General features: G+C 39.6%; 1 protein-coding gene across 6 annotated transcripts in view; it reads left to right on the forward strand.

The window, feature by feature from the left end:
- Positions 1-16,848, forward strand: part of LOC114649318 (sulfotransferase 6B1-like) — a 296,944-nt gene that overhangs the window by 111,698 nt on the left and 168,398 nt on the right. The window contains exon 1 of one of the 6 annotated variants that reach the window (XM_051925625.1): positions 3,997-4,254. The exons of 4 other annotated variants lie outside the window; for them this stretch is intronic. In XM_051925625.1, coding sequence (XP_051781585.1) covers positions 4,059-4,254 — 196 coding nt within the window. In that variant the 5' untranslated portion in view covers positions 3,997-4,058. Of the gene's footprint in view, positions 1-3,996; positions 4,255-16,848 lie in introns of those variants that run through there. One more of the 6 variants, XM_051925620.1, reaches the window with a different exon arrangement.

Below are 16,848 nucleotides of genomic sequence, written 5' to 3' on the forward strand. Positions count from 1 at the left end.
ATTACAGTATGCATTGAGAGCACAACATGTCAGATTTGTGCTGCAGGATTTTTGTAAGCCTTGTGATGGTGGTGCCATAATTGGAACAGAATGGCAAAACAACATTCTTTATTCCAATATAAACATATTATCACACACAAAAGTTTAAACTGTGGGTCAATGTGAACTATCCATCCATCCATCCATTTTCCAACCCGCTGAATCCGAACACAGGGTCACGGGGGTCTGCTGGAGCCAATCCCAGCCAACACAGGGCACAAGGCAGGAAACAATCCCAGGCAGGGTGCCAACCCACCGCAGGACACACACACAAACACACCCACACACCAAGCACACACTAGGGCCAATTTAGAATCGCCAATCCACCTAACCTGCATGTCTTTGGAATGTGGGAGGAAACCCACGCAGACACGGGGAGAACATGCAAACTCCACGCAGGGAGGACCCGGGAATCGAACCCAGGTCCCCAGATCTCCCAACTGCGAGGCAGCAGCGCTACCCACTGCGCCACTGTGCCGCCCCCAATGTGAACTAACAAATCAATAAAAGGAAAGGGATTCCTTTTTGCCTCATTGGGCCTTTTTGAGAAGAAACACGTTTACAATTTTATTTTGAGCACATACATATATGCAGTTATATTCAAATGAAGTGTAAAGGAACAGGAAATTTGTTTCAACAAGATAAGCTGTAAGTTCAAAAACCTGAAAAATCCAAATAAGACTGAGGCTCCAGACAAAAGTGTGAAAACAGTAACAAGCAAAGAAGATTCAAAGCGAGGAGTTCTAACATATCTTAGGTTTTATTCTCCTAGCTAACATCACAAATAACGGTTTGCTTTTTTAAGGAAGAGCCATCCCTGGGATACCAAAATATGTATGCTTATGTGAAATATCAAATCAAAATGAAAGGCAAGGTCTTATTTCAAAATGCCAGAACCAAAACACAAACCAAAAATAAAGGTGAAGAAATGGACACATGTAAAGATCTAACCCCAAAGGATTCTTTAACGTAACCAAAGAAGTTGTCAAGAAATCTGCTTCAACTACATTTCTCTGTAGTTTGTTCCAGTATCCCACCTTTGCACTGTAATGTTTACCTAAATTTATAGGTAAACCTGCATGTAGGCCCTCCAACCTGCAGGGAGAACCTGGGGGTTGGTGGCAGAATTGGCACTCCAGCCACCATAAAAAACCTCACATTGGTTCCATTCTACCTGAACTAGTGTGGTGTTGAGGCGTCACCCGTTGCATGGCTGCACTCAGGTCCTTAATCTGGGATCCTGCATTGGTTTGTCATGTGGTGGGTGTGGCAATGAGCTGTATCAGTGTGTGCTCCTAACCTCCTCCTCCTCCTCCTACATAGGACCATAAGAAATTTCACAAATAACAGGAGACCATTCAGTCCATTAAGCCCTTAGCTAAACAAACAGCTTTGATGGTCTGAATAGTCTCCTCAACATTTGTCAAATTTCTTATTTTCATATGTAGGTTTACCTACAAATTTGGATAAACATCACAGTGCAATGCTCTCTTTTATACCAGGACTGCGATGATTGAAAGTAGTCATGGGGTAGCAACAGCCATTGTAGTTAAAACCAAAATGGCACAAAATAGCAGTACATGTACAAAAAAATAATACACAAAATGACAGGATGATGTTAGCCACTATTGGGTTTCCATTCTATTAGAAATGTAATGTGTTTAAAAATTTTTTCAGCCTCCACTACATGAGGTAAGTATCATAAGAAAACATTTTTTGAGGGATAGCTCTACCTGCAACAGTCCCCCAACCAGGTTAAGTTACCTCTGGATCTCCCTTCACGGACATTGACAGCCTTTTGGGGCTGCCAACCCCTCTAACCTGTAATGATCGTCATCTTAAACATATGAAGCTATCTATGATCAGGGCTTTCAGAGTGTCCATGTTGGCAAGTGTCCTTTTTACCAGACACCCCTTCCTCTCCTTGATGAAACAATAGATTCAAAATGACCAAGGGGCAGCAATGAACCAATTGATGTAGAAATACTACACTGCATTAAACAACTCAGTGTCAATACTCTGCACTGTTAAACCTATGATCAAGTGTCTGTTAAGGAGCTTGTTTCTATGAAGAATAGCACCCCCTAGTGTCATGGGTGTCTGGACTCTTCTAAAAGTAGAGACTTTGTTCAACCAGCTACAGCTTACACCAAGCCCAGGAATTACTCTCTTTCATGCCATTTTTGCCCTGTCATAATCTGTTAAGGTCTTCTGCTGTTCGTAATTTTAAAAATGGTTCCAAAATATTTCTCTCTGCTTTCTGTAGAACAGCATTCAGTCATTTCTGTCCCCTTTCTAAAATAATCTTGCACTACTGATTTGTTCAAAAAGGTGCATGGATTTAGTAGACAAACTTCAGAATTAGGTTGTCTCACTTCATTTAATCACGCCTTGCTGCAAGTTCAAAGATCAATGTGCCTGTGTGCCCTGAAACTAAATTCAGTGCAACTTTCATCAGGTGTATGCCACTCTGATTTCACTGTGCATTTGTTTGTCTACTGCGGTGGGCTGGCACCCTGCTCAGGGATTTGTTCCTGCCTTGCGCCCTGTGCTGGCTGGGATTGGCTCCAGCAGACGCCCGTGACCCTGTGTTAGGATATAGCGGGTTGGGTAATGACTGACTGACTGACTGGCTTATTTCTCTATGATCCTTTTAACTCTTCTCAGAAACTCATATGACATGGTTTAACCTGATCTTTGGCATACCAGTTTCATTCAACAATTTATATACAGCAGTATCACATTTCTTCTCTTTTTTTTCTTTATGCATAGCATTTTGATAAGGGATGTCCTAGAATACGTCTCCTGGTAGTTTACTTAGTTACTGCACATCCAGTCCTGTGAGTAAAGCATAGGAATCCCTTACTCTGTGAACAAAATCTCTCAGTGTTGTTTTTGCCATAACATTGAATTAGGAAAATGACATGTGGGGCTTCTTAATAGGCAATAATTTAAGAAGATATTAATATGACAGCAACGTTAGAATCTTTTTAAAGCACATACACTACTCTATAAGCATTAAAACACATCCACCTATACTGTCTGAACACAATTATTTCTGTCTAGAGACATGGGAAGTTAGATGTTATTCCACAAGTGTTGACACATAAGTCACCGTTCCTTCACAAAACAATCCTTCACAATTCTGAGACAATGAATAACGTAACATACAAATATATGGGAAGTGGAAGAAAACCAGAATTAGACACAGGGATAACATGTAAACATCATACAGATAATGGAATTAGGAATTAAAAATACAGGTCTCTAGGGCTAAGGTGCAAAATAGAGAGACGGCACAACAACGTCAATCTGATTGTAACTGTTTTGTAAAAAATCACCAAGGATTTTGATTGCATGACACACTACCTGAACAAGAGCTTCATTATTTTCTAATTTTAAATAAGAGACAGCAGTTTTTTTTTATTTGAATATCCTTTCAATTGAAAAATACTATATATTGTGACACACAGAAATTATATCCAGATCAAATTAAGCAATTTTCATTATGCTATAACTCATTAAGTTTATTACATAGAAAATCACCCAAAAAATCCTGGACCATCGAGAAGTGTGCGAACTGACAACATAAAGAATCGTCTTCACGCCGAACTGGAATCGTCTCCGCATAAATCAAAGTCATCCAGATGATCTGGATCTGTATAATTAGATCTGGACCACCCTGTATATTAAAAAAGGGCTCTGTCTATATGAGGCTGAATCTGACTGCAACATTTCTTAAACATATACATTCACTTCTTCTTAAACATTTGCCTGCCTAGTCACTCCTAAATCCCTAAATAGATAAGGTGACACATTTATGTAATTATTATGAGTGAGTAAAATTGCATGCAGACACTGTAAGGGGGTGGCTCCTCATGTACTCTGTACGTACAGCAGCTCACAAAAGTTCATTGCCAGTGCAGTATTTAAAGTGAAAGTGAGGCACCACTTTATACAGACATCTGCCTGTGGGACAGATTTATTCTCACCTCTCCAGAAGAAAGCAAGCATCTAACATGGATAGAGACACTGCTTTGAAAGAGTTCGAAGACCTGGTAGAAAAAGTAAAATATCTGTCACCAGAGGAGAGACAGTTTATGTATAAAGGAACCCAGTATCCTTCAACAGTAACTTCTCCGGAAACCTTACAGGCACTGGACAATTTTGAAGCCAGGGCAGACGACATTTTACTGGTGTCATATCCAAAATGTGGTAAGTTTGAAGGCTTTGTGGAAATAAATTGAGTTATGTGGTTTTTACAGTTCTGGCTGTGGTATCTAAATAAACGTAATAATTCATTCAGGAAGTGTCTAATTAATCAGTGACTTGATGTACAATATTTAACTTTTAGTGAGCAATGAGGCACACAAGCAGGAATATTTTGGAAGGTTTTTTTTTTTAATTCATCAAAATGCTGATAAAGGAGTGCATAGAAACCATCCACCCTTCAGTCTATGCTGGTTACCTTGAAAAATCATCTAATGCTTTGCAATTTTCCCTGTCAGTATAACAGAATGTAAGTTCTCAGCATATAGAAAGAAGCCTTCAAATAATTGAGACTGTGTAAATCTTTAATTTATTCTAATGGAACATTGTTTAACTTGTAATTTACAGCAAGCATCATGTTAAATATACTTTACTGCCACACACCAATATGTCACTTTGGCAGCAGTATTATTTGCACAGTTGTCACTGCATTGGCATTATTGTATGTACAAGCTACTGTACTGTGATTACATTATTTGTACAGTATTTGATATTTGTGTAATAATTGTACTTAAATGTTAGTATTTAACTTGGTATAATTAATTCTTGGCTACTGGTACTTGAGTTTCCTTCTGGATCAATAAAGTGTCTATCTATCTATCTATCTATCTATCTATCTATCTATCTATCTATCTATCTATCTATCTATCTATCTATCTATCTATCTATCTATCTATCTATCTATCTATCTATCTATCTATCTATCTAGACAAAGAAATCACTGAAAACCAGTGCACAAAGTAAAGGACATGAGTTGGACCAAAACAAATTTAAAAGAGAAGGTTTTATGTTAACTAGATTCTTTATGGTTAGGCTGTGGGAATTGGACAGCCACTATTAGGGAGCACTATGCCTTATGATTATGGGGAGTGCTTCAGAACTGCCAGTAGCTGGGTTGGTAGGTTAGAGGAAGAACAGTGGAGATCGACTAGTTAGGTGTCTAAGATCCCATTGTCCAATAACTGGCAGCAGGGTGACTATTTTTGTGACATATAGCTAACCATTATAAGGATCTGCCGGTTGATGTGAATCAAGACTACAGCATGACATGGGTCTCCAGAGTGTTGGTGGGTGGCAATTCAGCAATTTCAGTGTGTATTCCCTAATCCCGGGAGTGATTGTGGTCTTAACTCCTGTGATGGATCTTGGCAACAACTGGCTGGACCATAAATGCTCCTTTTATTGAATTGTGAGATAGCAGGTCTGTGGCATGTTGATTTTAAATAAATATATAATGTGCTTATGTTTTTGGGTGGGGCATAGGTAGCATGGCAGAATGGCTCCAGAAGCACATCTGGGGGTGCGTAATCCCACATCCAATTACACATGTGTGAGTTTGACCCATTCCCTCATTAACGCTGGAACCATGATTGCCACACCCCTGTCCCACAGGGTTTTAATAGAGAATTGTGGTACAAGAACAAAAAAACAATGGAATAAGAGACAAAATGAGAGAATTGTGAGTGAGCAAGTGCAGTATCAAGTGCCTGATATGTGCCTGAATGAATGATCAGTGCTCTTGGGGCAGATCGTTACCCACTGATTTAATGGAGGAGCGGATACAATGGTGGTGGAGCCCTCCTTGGGGATCCATGGGACACCAGGAGAGCGTTAAGAAAGATGGGAGGACAGCCAACTCTGTGTGGTCTGGAAGACACCAGCGGAGGCAGCCAAGATAGGGGTCAGAAGGGAGATCTGCAGCTGCTGGTGTCTCTGCCGGCTGAGCAAGCCATTGGGTGAGCTGGGAAGACAGGAGAGAGGAAAGTGCACTGGCCTCAGTAAGAAAGGAGAAAGGACAGCAAGGACCTGATGACTGTGTATTTTATGGGTTTATCCTTGGATTATTTATTAAAGTTTAAATCTCACAGATCTTTTGATGCACTGCATTCTTTGGACACTTTCTTTTTAATAAAAGCACTGAATCACTTTGCACCATCCCTTGCTGACTTAGTGTGTCCTCATTTGCCTGGCTCATCCCTGGGTACATTATCGATGGTTTTGGGCTCAAAAGGCTCCTGAAAACTACCTTGGAGTATGAAGCCAACCTAGACTATCACAAGAACCCTTCATTGTACATGGAGTTCTAAGGAACGGGAGTGGCAAGCACTTGTCTGGCAGACAGAAGAGAGGCACCAAGATTGTTAGTAGGAAGATCCAAAGTGGCTTTTAGAGTTTTGTTTGCTCTTTTCTGTTGTTTTCCTCCAGCATTCTCCATTTCCTATACTTTGTAACTTTGTTATAATAAACTTTAATATTCTTGGGTTTTCAAATAAGTGACAGGCCAGGCAGAAAAAAAACTATCAGAAAACTGAAAATATCAAAGGTATTCGTTTATTAAAGAAAATGTAGGCGTAATGAAAAAACACAAACTATGAAAAATAAATAAAGCAAACCCTACTTCCCTTAATGGACCTGCTAAAACACAAGATGACTGCTATTGTCAAATGGAGTGGCTTGCCCTTTTACCCAAATCAAACTACCCTCTCATTCACTTCCCCGTCTCCCCATTCTCCAGTATTTCTGGCTTTTCAAAATCCCTTTTAGTTAAACCTTTGCTCCAGCACACTTTTAAATTCTAAGCTGCTCTTAAGGCCCTTCCAAGGATTATTTCTATTCCAAATCTCTCAAAACTTTCCAGACTCATGAATGCCTTTAAAAGCCCCAGCAGAGCACCATCTGATGTCATGAGGTAGTCTTATACTCCTTTGCCCCAATTCTCAATTAAAAATCTAGGCAACTTAGGTTGCTCATTTTTAAAAAAAGACAATACTGCCACCAGCTATTATTTAGATTTTCACTGGCATTTCCTTCTCCTCTGGATCCTTTCTGTGAGTGTTATATAAGTAATTGCTTCCTGGGCATCATTTAAAGTAATAAGAGTCACCTGAATTTTTACCCACAACAACCACTGTGGATTTTAGCTTAAAAAACAGACCTTGCCTAATCTATTCTCTGATGTGTGCTATGCCTGCTGCCTCATCTACCCGTACAAACCCCAACTCTCTGTTTCTGTCTAGTAGGGGCTAGTAACACCACAACACTTGAAACTACCTTGGATTATGATTCACAGATATCGTGATGTATTAAGGGCATCTTATTTAGCCAATTTAGGGAAGATATTGAAGTGAAACAAAATACAAAGTATCTATTGGCTTTATTTAAGTGATGGAATCCTTTGCTCGTCTGAGAAGACAATTATACCCTTCTTTGCCTTCATGCTCTCCATTTTCTTACCTCCCCAAAACATTTCTTTGTTTCTTCTCTATTTTCTTGCTGCCCCCCTTTTTTATCACAGAGCTATCTGGCCAGGAATGGCCATTTTAAATTCCATGGAGGTTTCACTTCCCAGAAATCTCATCAGATTCAGCCCTTCTAAGCACTGGTTCCATTATGTGGTAAAGCCTTTGAGTGTCTGAACCTGTAAGTCTTAATATGACTTTTATTAAAAGCTAGTCACTCGAAATGGAACCTTAGCAGGACCCATCTCCCTAGTTGTAAGGATTGTGCCAACCAACCATTATGAGTGTGATGCAAAGTAGTAATTAGACTCATGGGAAAACAACACCAGGAGAGCCCATAAGTCAGGCCAACTGTAGATCACGCTGTGCCACACACAGGGGCAAATCTACTACAAAACTAATGATGTTTAAGCTTCAGTGCCCCAGAATAGACTTAAGTCCACATTGCTTAAAAATTTTGGGTGTCTACTGTAAGAGAAGAGTTTTAAAAATAATAATATTAATAATATAGTGTAATACACAATAACAGTTAAAATAAAAGTTAAAAGGTTATTAAAGTATCATGTAGGCTAGCATCATGTATCATGTAGGTAAACAAAAAAAAGTTAAAAATCTAAATATATTTAACATGAAATAATTATAAATAATTTAAAACACTATTAATATTGATTCCAGAAATTAAATATTTTATCTTATTTTACAATTATTTACCTTAGGCTAACAGTAACTGAAGAAATTAATGAATATTTAGTTGCTTACGGTCATGAATAGACACCAGGCACACCAATAACTTTTTATGTGGTCGTGCTTGCAAAAGAATTCAGTTTGTTAAGGTTTGTTTGCACAATATATTGTACCTGTAATCAAAGGCTCAAGGGTCTGGGCATTGCACATAACAATTAAAAATTACCCTTTGCCCTGCCTGCTATTGCTGTGCTAAAGTTTTATGTCACTGTTTTATATATTTTTTCCCAACATAGGCTTGGTTGTGATCAGACATTTGCATTCTTTGCTTTATTTAATTCAATTCATTTTTATTTTTGTTTAATGTTCTTCACTGAGTACCATCTTGCATAAATTTACAGCAATAATAGAAATAGAATTACATGAATACATACAAACATACAATTAGATTGAACATACAGTAAAACAGAGAAAATATGATTAACAAAGTATAATATAGTAACATTATAATTAAGATATGGTCAGTGGACAATGGAGATGCTTTTTTTAATGTGAGAGTGTGTCTTGTTTCACTGCCATTATTCCAAACAGACATGTCATGTCATGGTATTTTCTAACCTGCTTAATCCAGATCAGGGTCATGGTGGGGGCCTGCAGCCTAACCCAGCTAGCACAGGGCACACACAAGGCAGGAACAAATCCCAGACAATGCACCAGTCTATCTCAGGGTGTCCACACACACACACACTAAACACATACTAGGGCCAATTTAGTGTCTCCATTTCACCTAACCTGCATGCTTTTGAACAGTGGGAGGCAACTGGAGCAGACACACAAGTATGAATTTCATTGTACTAAGTACACATGACAATAAAGTTGAACTTGATATATGAAGGCATTTTCGAGGTTGTAATCTTCTCTGCCTTTAATTAATAATGGATCTTTAGAAAATATACGGCACCTAAGCTAGATCATTTTAGTTCACCATTGATCAATTTTTCTTTGTGTGTTAAAATTTGTTCCTGCCATCTTTCTTTGTCTTTCTCTCTGTCTAGCTGCTTCAGAATTATCTTTTTAGAGTGGCAAGCTTAATATATGGCTTACAAAAGGCTTGCTTGCCTGATAAATATCTGAAATTCCCAAAATAAGCATCTTCAACTGTAAAAACAGTTTCATCAGATTTAAAACCTAGTGTACATTGTCCTTGATAATAAGTTAAGATCCTTTCAGTTATAAGATGAAAAACTCAGCAAGATCACTTAACAAGAACAAGAATATAAGTGGACACTACCGTCATGCATGCCGACAGTTCACAAAATTCTTTGAAGATTGGATCATCTGTGCACTGTTCTGGTGATTTCTTGAGAAACGCACCCTGACACTTTCTTTGCTTTTTTCCATAAGGTCATCAAAGAAGGATGTTGTTCTTTATGTTACTAGATCCTCCAACTTCAGCTGTTCAGATACTTTTGTCAGTTTAAGATGTTGAGGAATGTCTGGTAATGGTGGCCGCTGTAGGCATAGCATCATCTTTTCCTTTGTTTCTGTTGAGACTCTGTCATTAAAAAGGGCTAAAACAGAAACTCCTCTTACTGCTAGAATATTTTTGAAATTCCTACTTAATACTAAAATGTTCTGGAAACTTCCACTAACTACTAGAGTTGTTTTTGTTATTGTTCACAAATCACTTAGCCACTTAATTAACCCACAGAAGAGTACATAAATACTAACAACACAAATAAAATGTTCAGAATTGAGTGACCTCTAAATGTTTCACTGTCAGGTCAAAATTTCACAGGTAAACAAACTATCCCTAATAGACAAAAAAAGGCATGTGGAGAAATGATTTTACAAACATCAACTCTTTGCATTAGTTTGTGGATAACTCTAATAAAAATGTATTATGAACCTGGTAAGAAGAATAATTTTTGTTTTAGAAATAAAAATGTCAAAAAAGCAAACACTGATGTCTTTATTTATTTTTATCCATCCATCTATCTATTATTCAACCTGCTACCTCCTAACTACAGGGTCACAGGCGAGCCAACACAGGGCGCAAGGCAGGAAACAAACCCTGGGCAGGGCACCAGCCCACCGCAGGGCACACACACCAGGGACAATTTAGGATCGCCAATGCACCAAACCTGCATGTCTTTGGACTGAGGGAGGAAACCCACACAGACACAGGGAGAACATGCAAACTCCACGCAGGGAGGACCCGGGAAGCGAACCCAGGACTCCTTACTACGAGGCAGCAGCACTACCACTGCACCACCGTACCGCCCCTTATTTATTTTTACAAAATCCAAAATACAGATACAAAATGTATTGTGTGATACAGAATTTACATCATAATTATATGCGTTACAATTAATACTATATCATTTTAATTGAATAACCAGCCCCCAAATTTTGCTCCCAACTTTGTATACCTGTGCTAAGTCCCACAACTGTCATCTAGGGGCACTTCCCTAATAAAGCACACAGGTGGTCAAATTTCAGAATGAAATATAGCCTGTGGTCTTCTTCATATACAAATGGGAAATCCTTGCAATATTTGCTCGGCATAGATTCAAATGTGTGGATTTGCATACCAGACAAAAACACATTCAGGATTATACAAGTACAGTATGTTATTACACTTGGCAATCTATACATTAACAGATGGGACAAAAAATGTGGAAGAAACGAGCTTCACTCTTAGATTAGATGAGAGAATGCCAAGCCTTTTTATTAAAAACAATAAAAAGAATTGTGGTGGGGATTCAAACAGTATGAACTCATGAATCCTATTTTGTGAAAGGGACAAGATGCTTTTTATAGCTCGGTCTTAACTGGTCCACAACATGTCTGATATGTGTCAAACGAAGGACAAACACCACAAAAAGGTTTGGGGTAGTGTTACGATACGGGTTCGATACAAGCTCCCATCTGCTGTTCGGGAGCCCTTGAACCCAACACTGTTGGTAATGCTACCGATGAGCTTAGCAGTGAGGCAACAACACAGCAAGGGGATAGTGCAAAAGTGCTTTTATTAAAAATCCAACAAAACAATGTCCAAATAAATAAGTAAGTAAGTGCAGTGATTCAAAACAGAGTCATTAAATAAATAATCCATAAAACGAAAGTGACACGTGGAGGTTTAAAACAAATAGAAAAATCTTCTAAAAACAACAAGGTAAAATAGCACAGGAAGCAATCCTTTAAAAACACTAAGCCCGGTGTTTTCTTTTTACCATGGTCGGCTCCCCTGCTACTCCCATCTGGGCTGCTCAACAGGAGAGTCGCCTACGTGCAGGAACAGCTGCCTTTCACTCTGGGCCGGTAGCCCTCCGATCCTTGGCTACATCAGGCTCCAAACCGGACCGAGACTTGGGTTACTTCCCCAGTGGCCAAGGCGCTCACGCTGGGACTAAACCAGCCCAAAGCCACCTCGACTCCCGCTCCTGTAATTGGTTAGTCGTCGCCTATACTAGTCACTCCAACTCCTAAATCGCTCAGCTGGAGCAACCGCTTCCTTCAGCCCCACTGAGTGTCGGCCAAACACTCCCCTCATGGGCTTTCCTCCCAGCTGCCTGCTTTCTCTCATGCGAGCCTGCTCTTGCTCACTCGCTCGCTCTCCTTCTTCCTCACACTGGCTCTCTCCACATGCTTCATGTCTTCTCTCGCTACCTCCCGTTCTCTTTCTTTCCTTTCCTTTTTTCTTCTTTTCTCTCTAGCCAACTCACACTTCTATATATTGAGAGGGCATAGCAGCTGCGGCAAATTAGCAATCCCAGGAACAATCACGGATGCAGGCGGTCTCTCACCTGTGCACTTAGGTGAGAAACGCCCGCATCACAAATCGCCCTGAGAACTGCTGCAGCCACACAACCGCCATGCCCCCTCGCTAAGCCGCGAGCGCAATTATTTATTTTAAAACGGGCCTTTTGAACGGGAGCTGTGGACCCGCTATACCACAGGTAGCCACCCTGTATTCAGCCACCTGTTCAAAAAACAAAGCAACAAAATCTTTTCAGAAATAAGTCCAAGACAGAACCGATTTAGGAAAGACAAAATAGCTGTTTTAAAGTCGGGAAAAGAAAGTAAGGTCATCAAGGTTGGAAGTGAAAATGACGTCATCGGAACAGGAAGTACAACAACAACAACAACAACATTTATTTATATAGCACATTTTCATACAAAAAGTAGCTCAAAGTGCTTTACATAATGAAGAAAAGAAGAATAAAAGACAAATAAGAAATTAAAATAAGACAACCTTAGTTAACATAAAAAGGAGTAAGGTCCGATGGCCAGGGTGGACAGAAAAAACAAAAAAAAACTCCAGAAGGCTGGAGAAAAAAATAAAATCTGTAGGGGTTCCAGGCCACGAGACCGCCCAGTCCCCTTTGGGCATTCTACCTAACATAAATGAAATAGTCCTCTTTGTAGTTATTGTTCGCACGGAGTCACTTGATGCTGATGGTTATACAGACTTCTGGCTTTTAATCCATCCATCATTGTTGGAACATCATGGTGCTTTGGGTAGATGGTGGTGGCACAAGCCACCACCAATAGGACACCGGAAAAGGAAACAGAAGAGAGAGTAGGGGTTAGTACAAATTTTGAATGAATAGTTATTATAATGAATTGGATATACAGAGTGTCAGGATTAAATTACAGTGAAGTTATGAGAAGGCCATGTTAAAGTAATGTGTTTTCAGTAGTTTTTTAAAGTGCTCCACTGTATTAGTATCATTATCGTAGACCGAAACCAGAAATGACCTTGTCAGGGGCCAGTCAGAATTTTCTGTAACTGGTCTGCAGAGGAAAGAGACAAAAAGTTAGTACACTCCTCCACCCCATGGTCCAGCATAGAATTAAATTACCCTCAAAACATGTAAAGGGTGAGTTTCTTTAAAAGCTTAGTAGGAATGTTAGGAGGATGACAGTTAAATAACTTAATCAATAAAAGTTGCTAAGATCAAAGTTTGACCCAGCAGGTATAACAAGAATGTAAACTGCACAATCTGCCCAAAGTAGTTTCACACTAGTCACTCTATAAATGAACAATTCAAACTTACCTGTAGATATCTGTAGTAACATAACACCCCATTATGACACCCACCCTGCAGCTGGTGGTGTCCCTTATCTCACCAGACAGTTGGAATAATGCAAGTTGGTTATACTACAATATAATACAGAAATGTAAAATTCTCAAATCTGTTTATTGCAATTCAGTCCAGCAAGGAGTGGGAGTCTATCCTGGTAGCACTGGGTGCAAGGCGAAGAGCAAACTCTGGATGATGCACCTCTCTAAAGTCATGATAAAATTTCAAAGGAGATTAATATTTTCAGAAAATCCAAATAGCAACAGCAAAGAGACCTGATGAGACAAGTGAGAGCGAGTTAAGGAAGAAGTAAAGTTGAGCTGACTATTCATTTAAAGTAAGCTGTTCAATAAACGGGTGGCACGATGGCGCAGTGGTAGCACTGCTGCCTCGCACTAAGGAGACCTGGGTTCGCTTTCCAGGTCCTGCCTGTGTGGAGTTTGCATGTTCTCCCCGTGTCTGCGTGGGTTTCCTCCCACAGTCCAAAGACATGCAGGTTAGGTGCATTGATGAATCTAAATTGTCCCTAGAGTGTGTGTGGGTGTCCTATCCTAACACAGGGTCACAGGGGTCTGCTGGAGCCAATCCCAGCCAACACAGAGCGCAAGGCAAGAACAAATCCCCGGGCAGGGCGCCAGCCTACCGCAGTTTAAAATACAGGGTGAGTCAAAATTATGTTAACATTTAAATGGCGGAAACAATTTATTCTTAAAGCTAATTCATATGTGCAAAATGATTTACAGGAATGTCTCAACCTGTTCAACAGTAACAGTACCATTTAAAGCCCGGACACACATTTTGCGGGGAAGAGATGATACCACAGTCTGCATTCTGTCCTTCAGGTCATTGATATCACGAATGTTCCTGCTATACACATGCTCCTTCACCATACCCATTAACAAGAAATCACAGGGTGTCAAATCAGAGGAGTGTGCAGGTCATGGCAATGGTCCACCACAACCTATCCATCGAACTGGAAAGGTGTGGTCAAGATAAAAATAATTAATTAGTTTTAATATAATTTTGACTCACCCTGTATTTTTATATATTATTGAGATGCTGTCTAATTCTTCAAGATTGATCAATATTTCTTCTGGAATAGAATTGGGTGGTAGGTAATGAAAATTAGGCAGGTTCCTTTTGGCAAAGTTTCTGATTTGAAAGTAGTGGAAAAATTGTGTTGATGGGAGATTAAATTTGAAGCGTAAATGTTCATAAGATTTAGTTTTTTAATCCCGAACGATTTCCAAAGGTTAAATACTGTTTACGTTTGAGAGGGCAGAAAAAGGTGATTATCATGTAGAGCGCAACAGATAAAAGCTCATCTGTCTTAAAGTGCTTTCTGCATTGGTTCCATATTCTGAGTGATTGATGGAAACTTGGATTATTAATAAATTGATGATAATTTGTTTTTACTGGGACAGAGAGCAGGGATTTAAAGAAGAACAGCAAAATTTTATTTCTTGTATGGACAAGGCTTGTGTATGTTCATCAATTGGTGTCGATTTCCAGGTCCTTATAGCTTGCAAATTAACTGTCCAGTAATAATATTGAAAGTTAGGTAGTTCCATGCCCTCTTCTACGTTAGGACATTGTAGAGTCACCCTGTAGAAGTGTGGATGTTTCAAATTCCAAATAAATTAGGTTATAACTAACTAATTTCCTAAATAATGAATTGTTAATGTACGTATATGGGGATGCTCTGAAATAGAAAAACATGCTTAGGAAGGATTTTCATCTTGACAGTGTTGATTCTACCTGCTAGTGTAAGATGGAGGATAGACCATCTGTTCACATCTTCTCCAATTTTTTCCATGCAGAAAGCAAAAATTTGTTGAAAAGGACCTTCACATTTACTTGTGATGTTTATCCAGATATCTTCTGAAATTCTGCTAGTGCGTTAAGGAATACTGGTACAGAGGTTTGAGGGTCTGATATATGCAGTACCACACCATCTGCATACAGTGATATTTTCTGTTCAAATTCTTCTCTGGTTATCCCTTTTATCTCTGATGCATTTTGAAAGTAAATAGCCAACGGCTCGATGGTGATTGCAAAGAGCAATGGTGATAGGGGACATCCTTTTTCAGTACCAAGTTCTAACTTGAAGTAGTTTGATTGTAGTGATTTTTAGCACTCTTCAGAGAAAAGGTGGGCTGTGTTAGCAGTCCTTTTAAACTGGTGGTCCTGTATATGTGGATGAAGGAGAAGAGACAGGTGGGCTCAGATGGAGTTACTGATCTTTATCCAGGTCGTTTCCTTTATTGTTGTGGATTACGTAGACAAACATGTCACTCCTCTGGTTTTCCTTCCTATGAAATTTTACATTAACCACTGTAGGCACAGCTAAAAGAAACATGATCTTGAAAAAATGGTGCACAATAAATGCAAATACTGTATATTAAAGCAGTAAGGAATGTAATTAAAACTAATTTTTCTGAGACTTTAAATAGGAGTGTGAAATAAAGGACTGGACACACAACGAAGGTTTGGGGCAGCCACCCATATAGTTTCCCTGGCTGCAGAAAGCTTTCAGTTGAGTACAATGTGTACAGATTCGAGTCCAAAGTAGAACTGATTAAGTATGAAGGATAAAGGGTTTTTATAGTGGGTTTCCAGGAAGTGACGTCCTCGGGGCTGGGACAGGAAGTGACGTCCTCGGAGGCAGGATTTCTTGTATGTGGTCTGTGGAGAGAAAAGAGAGAGGTTTAATGCAACCCGCCTCCCCCCAGCCTGGTGTAGAATTGGCATTTTCTGGTCCCTTTGGTTGACTCCCAAGCGCACGTGTGTGACAGGAGTTAACAAGTTAATAATGTGTATCACACATACTGTACATCAGAACAAATGTTTTTCGAACTTCAAAAATTGTATAAAAATATTAAAAGTGCTGGGGTCCCAGCCTTGGATTCCCCATTTAATTGTAAAGATGACAGATTTTTTTTAAAAGACAGCAGAGACACAATGACTCAAGATTTACAAGACATGAGTCACAGAGCTGTATTCCTTAATGATGCTGCTGGTGAAATGAGAAAAACTTCATGTCGTCGTTTCCTTTTAATGTGCCTGGACTGAAAGAATTTGGAAGAACCATACCTAGAGTCAGTTGACTTCCCCTGTTCTAAGGATGTGAGCAGAACTTATTACCCAAAATGTAACCCACCAGCTAAATCATCCTGGTTCACCGTTAAATTGAATTCTGCAAGATGACCACATTCATTATCATTTACATAAATTTTCACTCATCACTACAATTACAGAGTTTAATATGTGAAACATGAGTACATCACTGCTAGTTTAAATACTTGGTGTTGTGATGGGTGGCCACGGCCATTACCTGGTCAGGAGGCAGTACCTCCCCTGGGATGCTAGAGGGCAGCCCTCCTGGGCGGCTGTGGCATCACAGATTCCTGCAGGGCATGCTGGGACTTGGAATTTGGTACAGTTCTGTTGGGTTCTGTGGAGGTTGCCAGGAGGTGCTGCAGAAACCCATACTGGACTTCCACCACACCTGGGAGTGATTCCAGGTA

Source organism: Erpetoichthys calabaricus, chromosome 3 (assembly GCF_900747795.2).
Source record: "Erpetoichthys calabaricus chromosome 3, fErpCal1.3, whole genome shotgun sequence".
Taxonomy (NCBI): domain Eukaryota; kingdom Metazoa; phylum Chordata; class Cladistia; order Polypteriformes; family Polypteridae; genus Erpetoichthys; species Erpetoichthys calabaricus.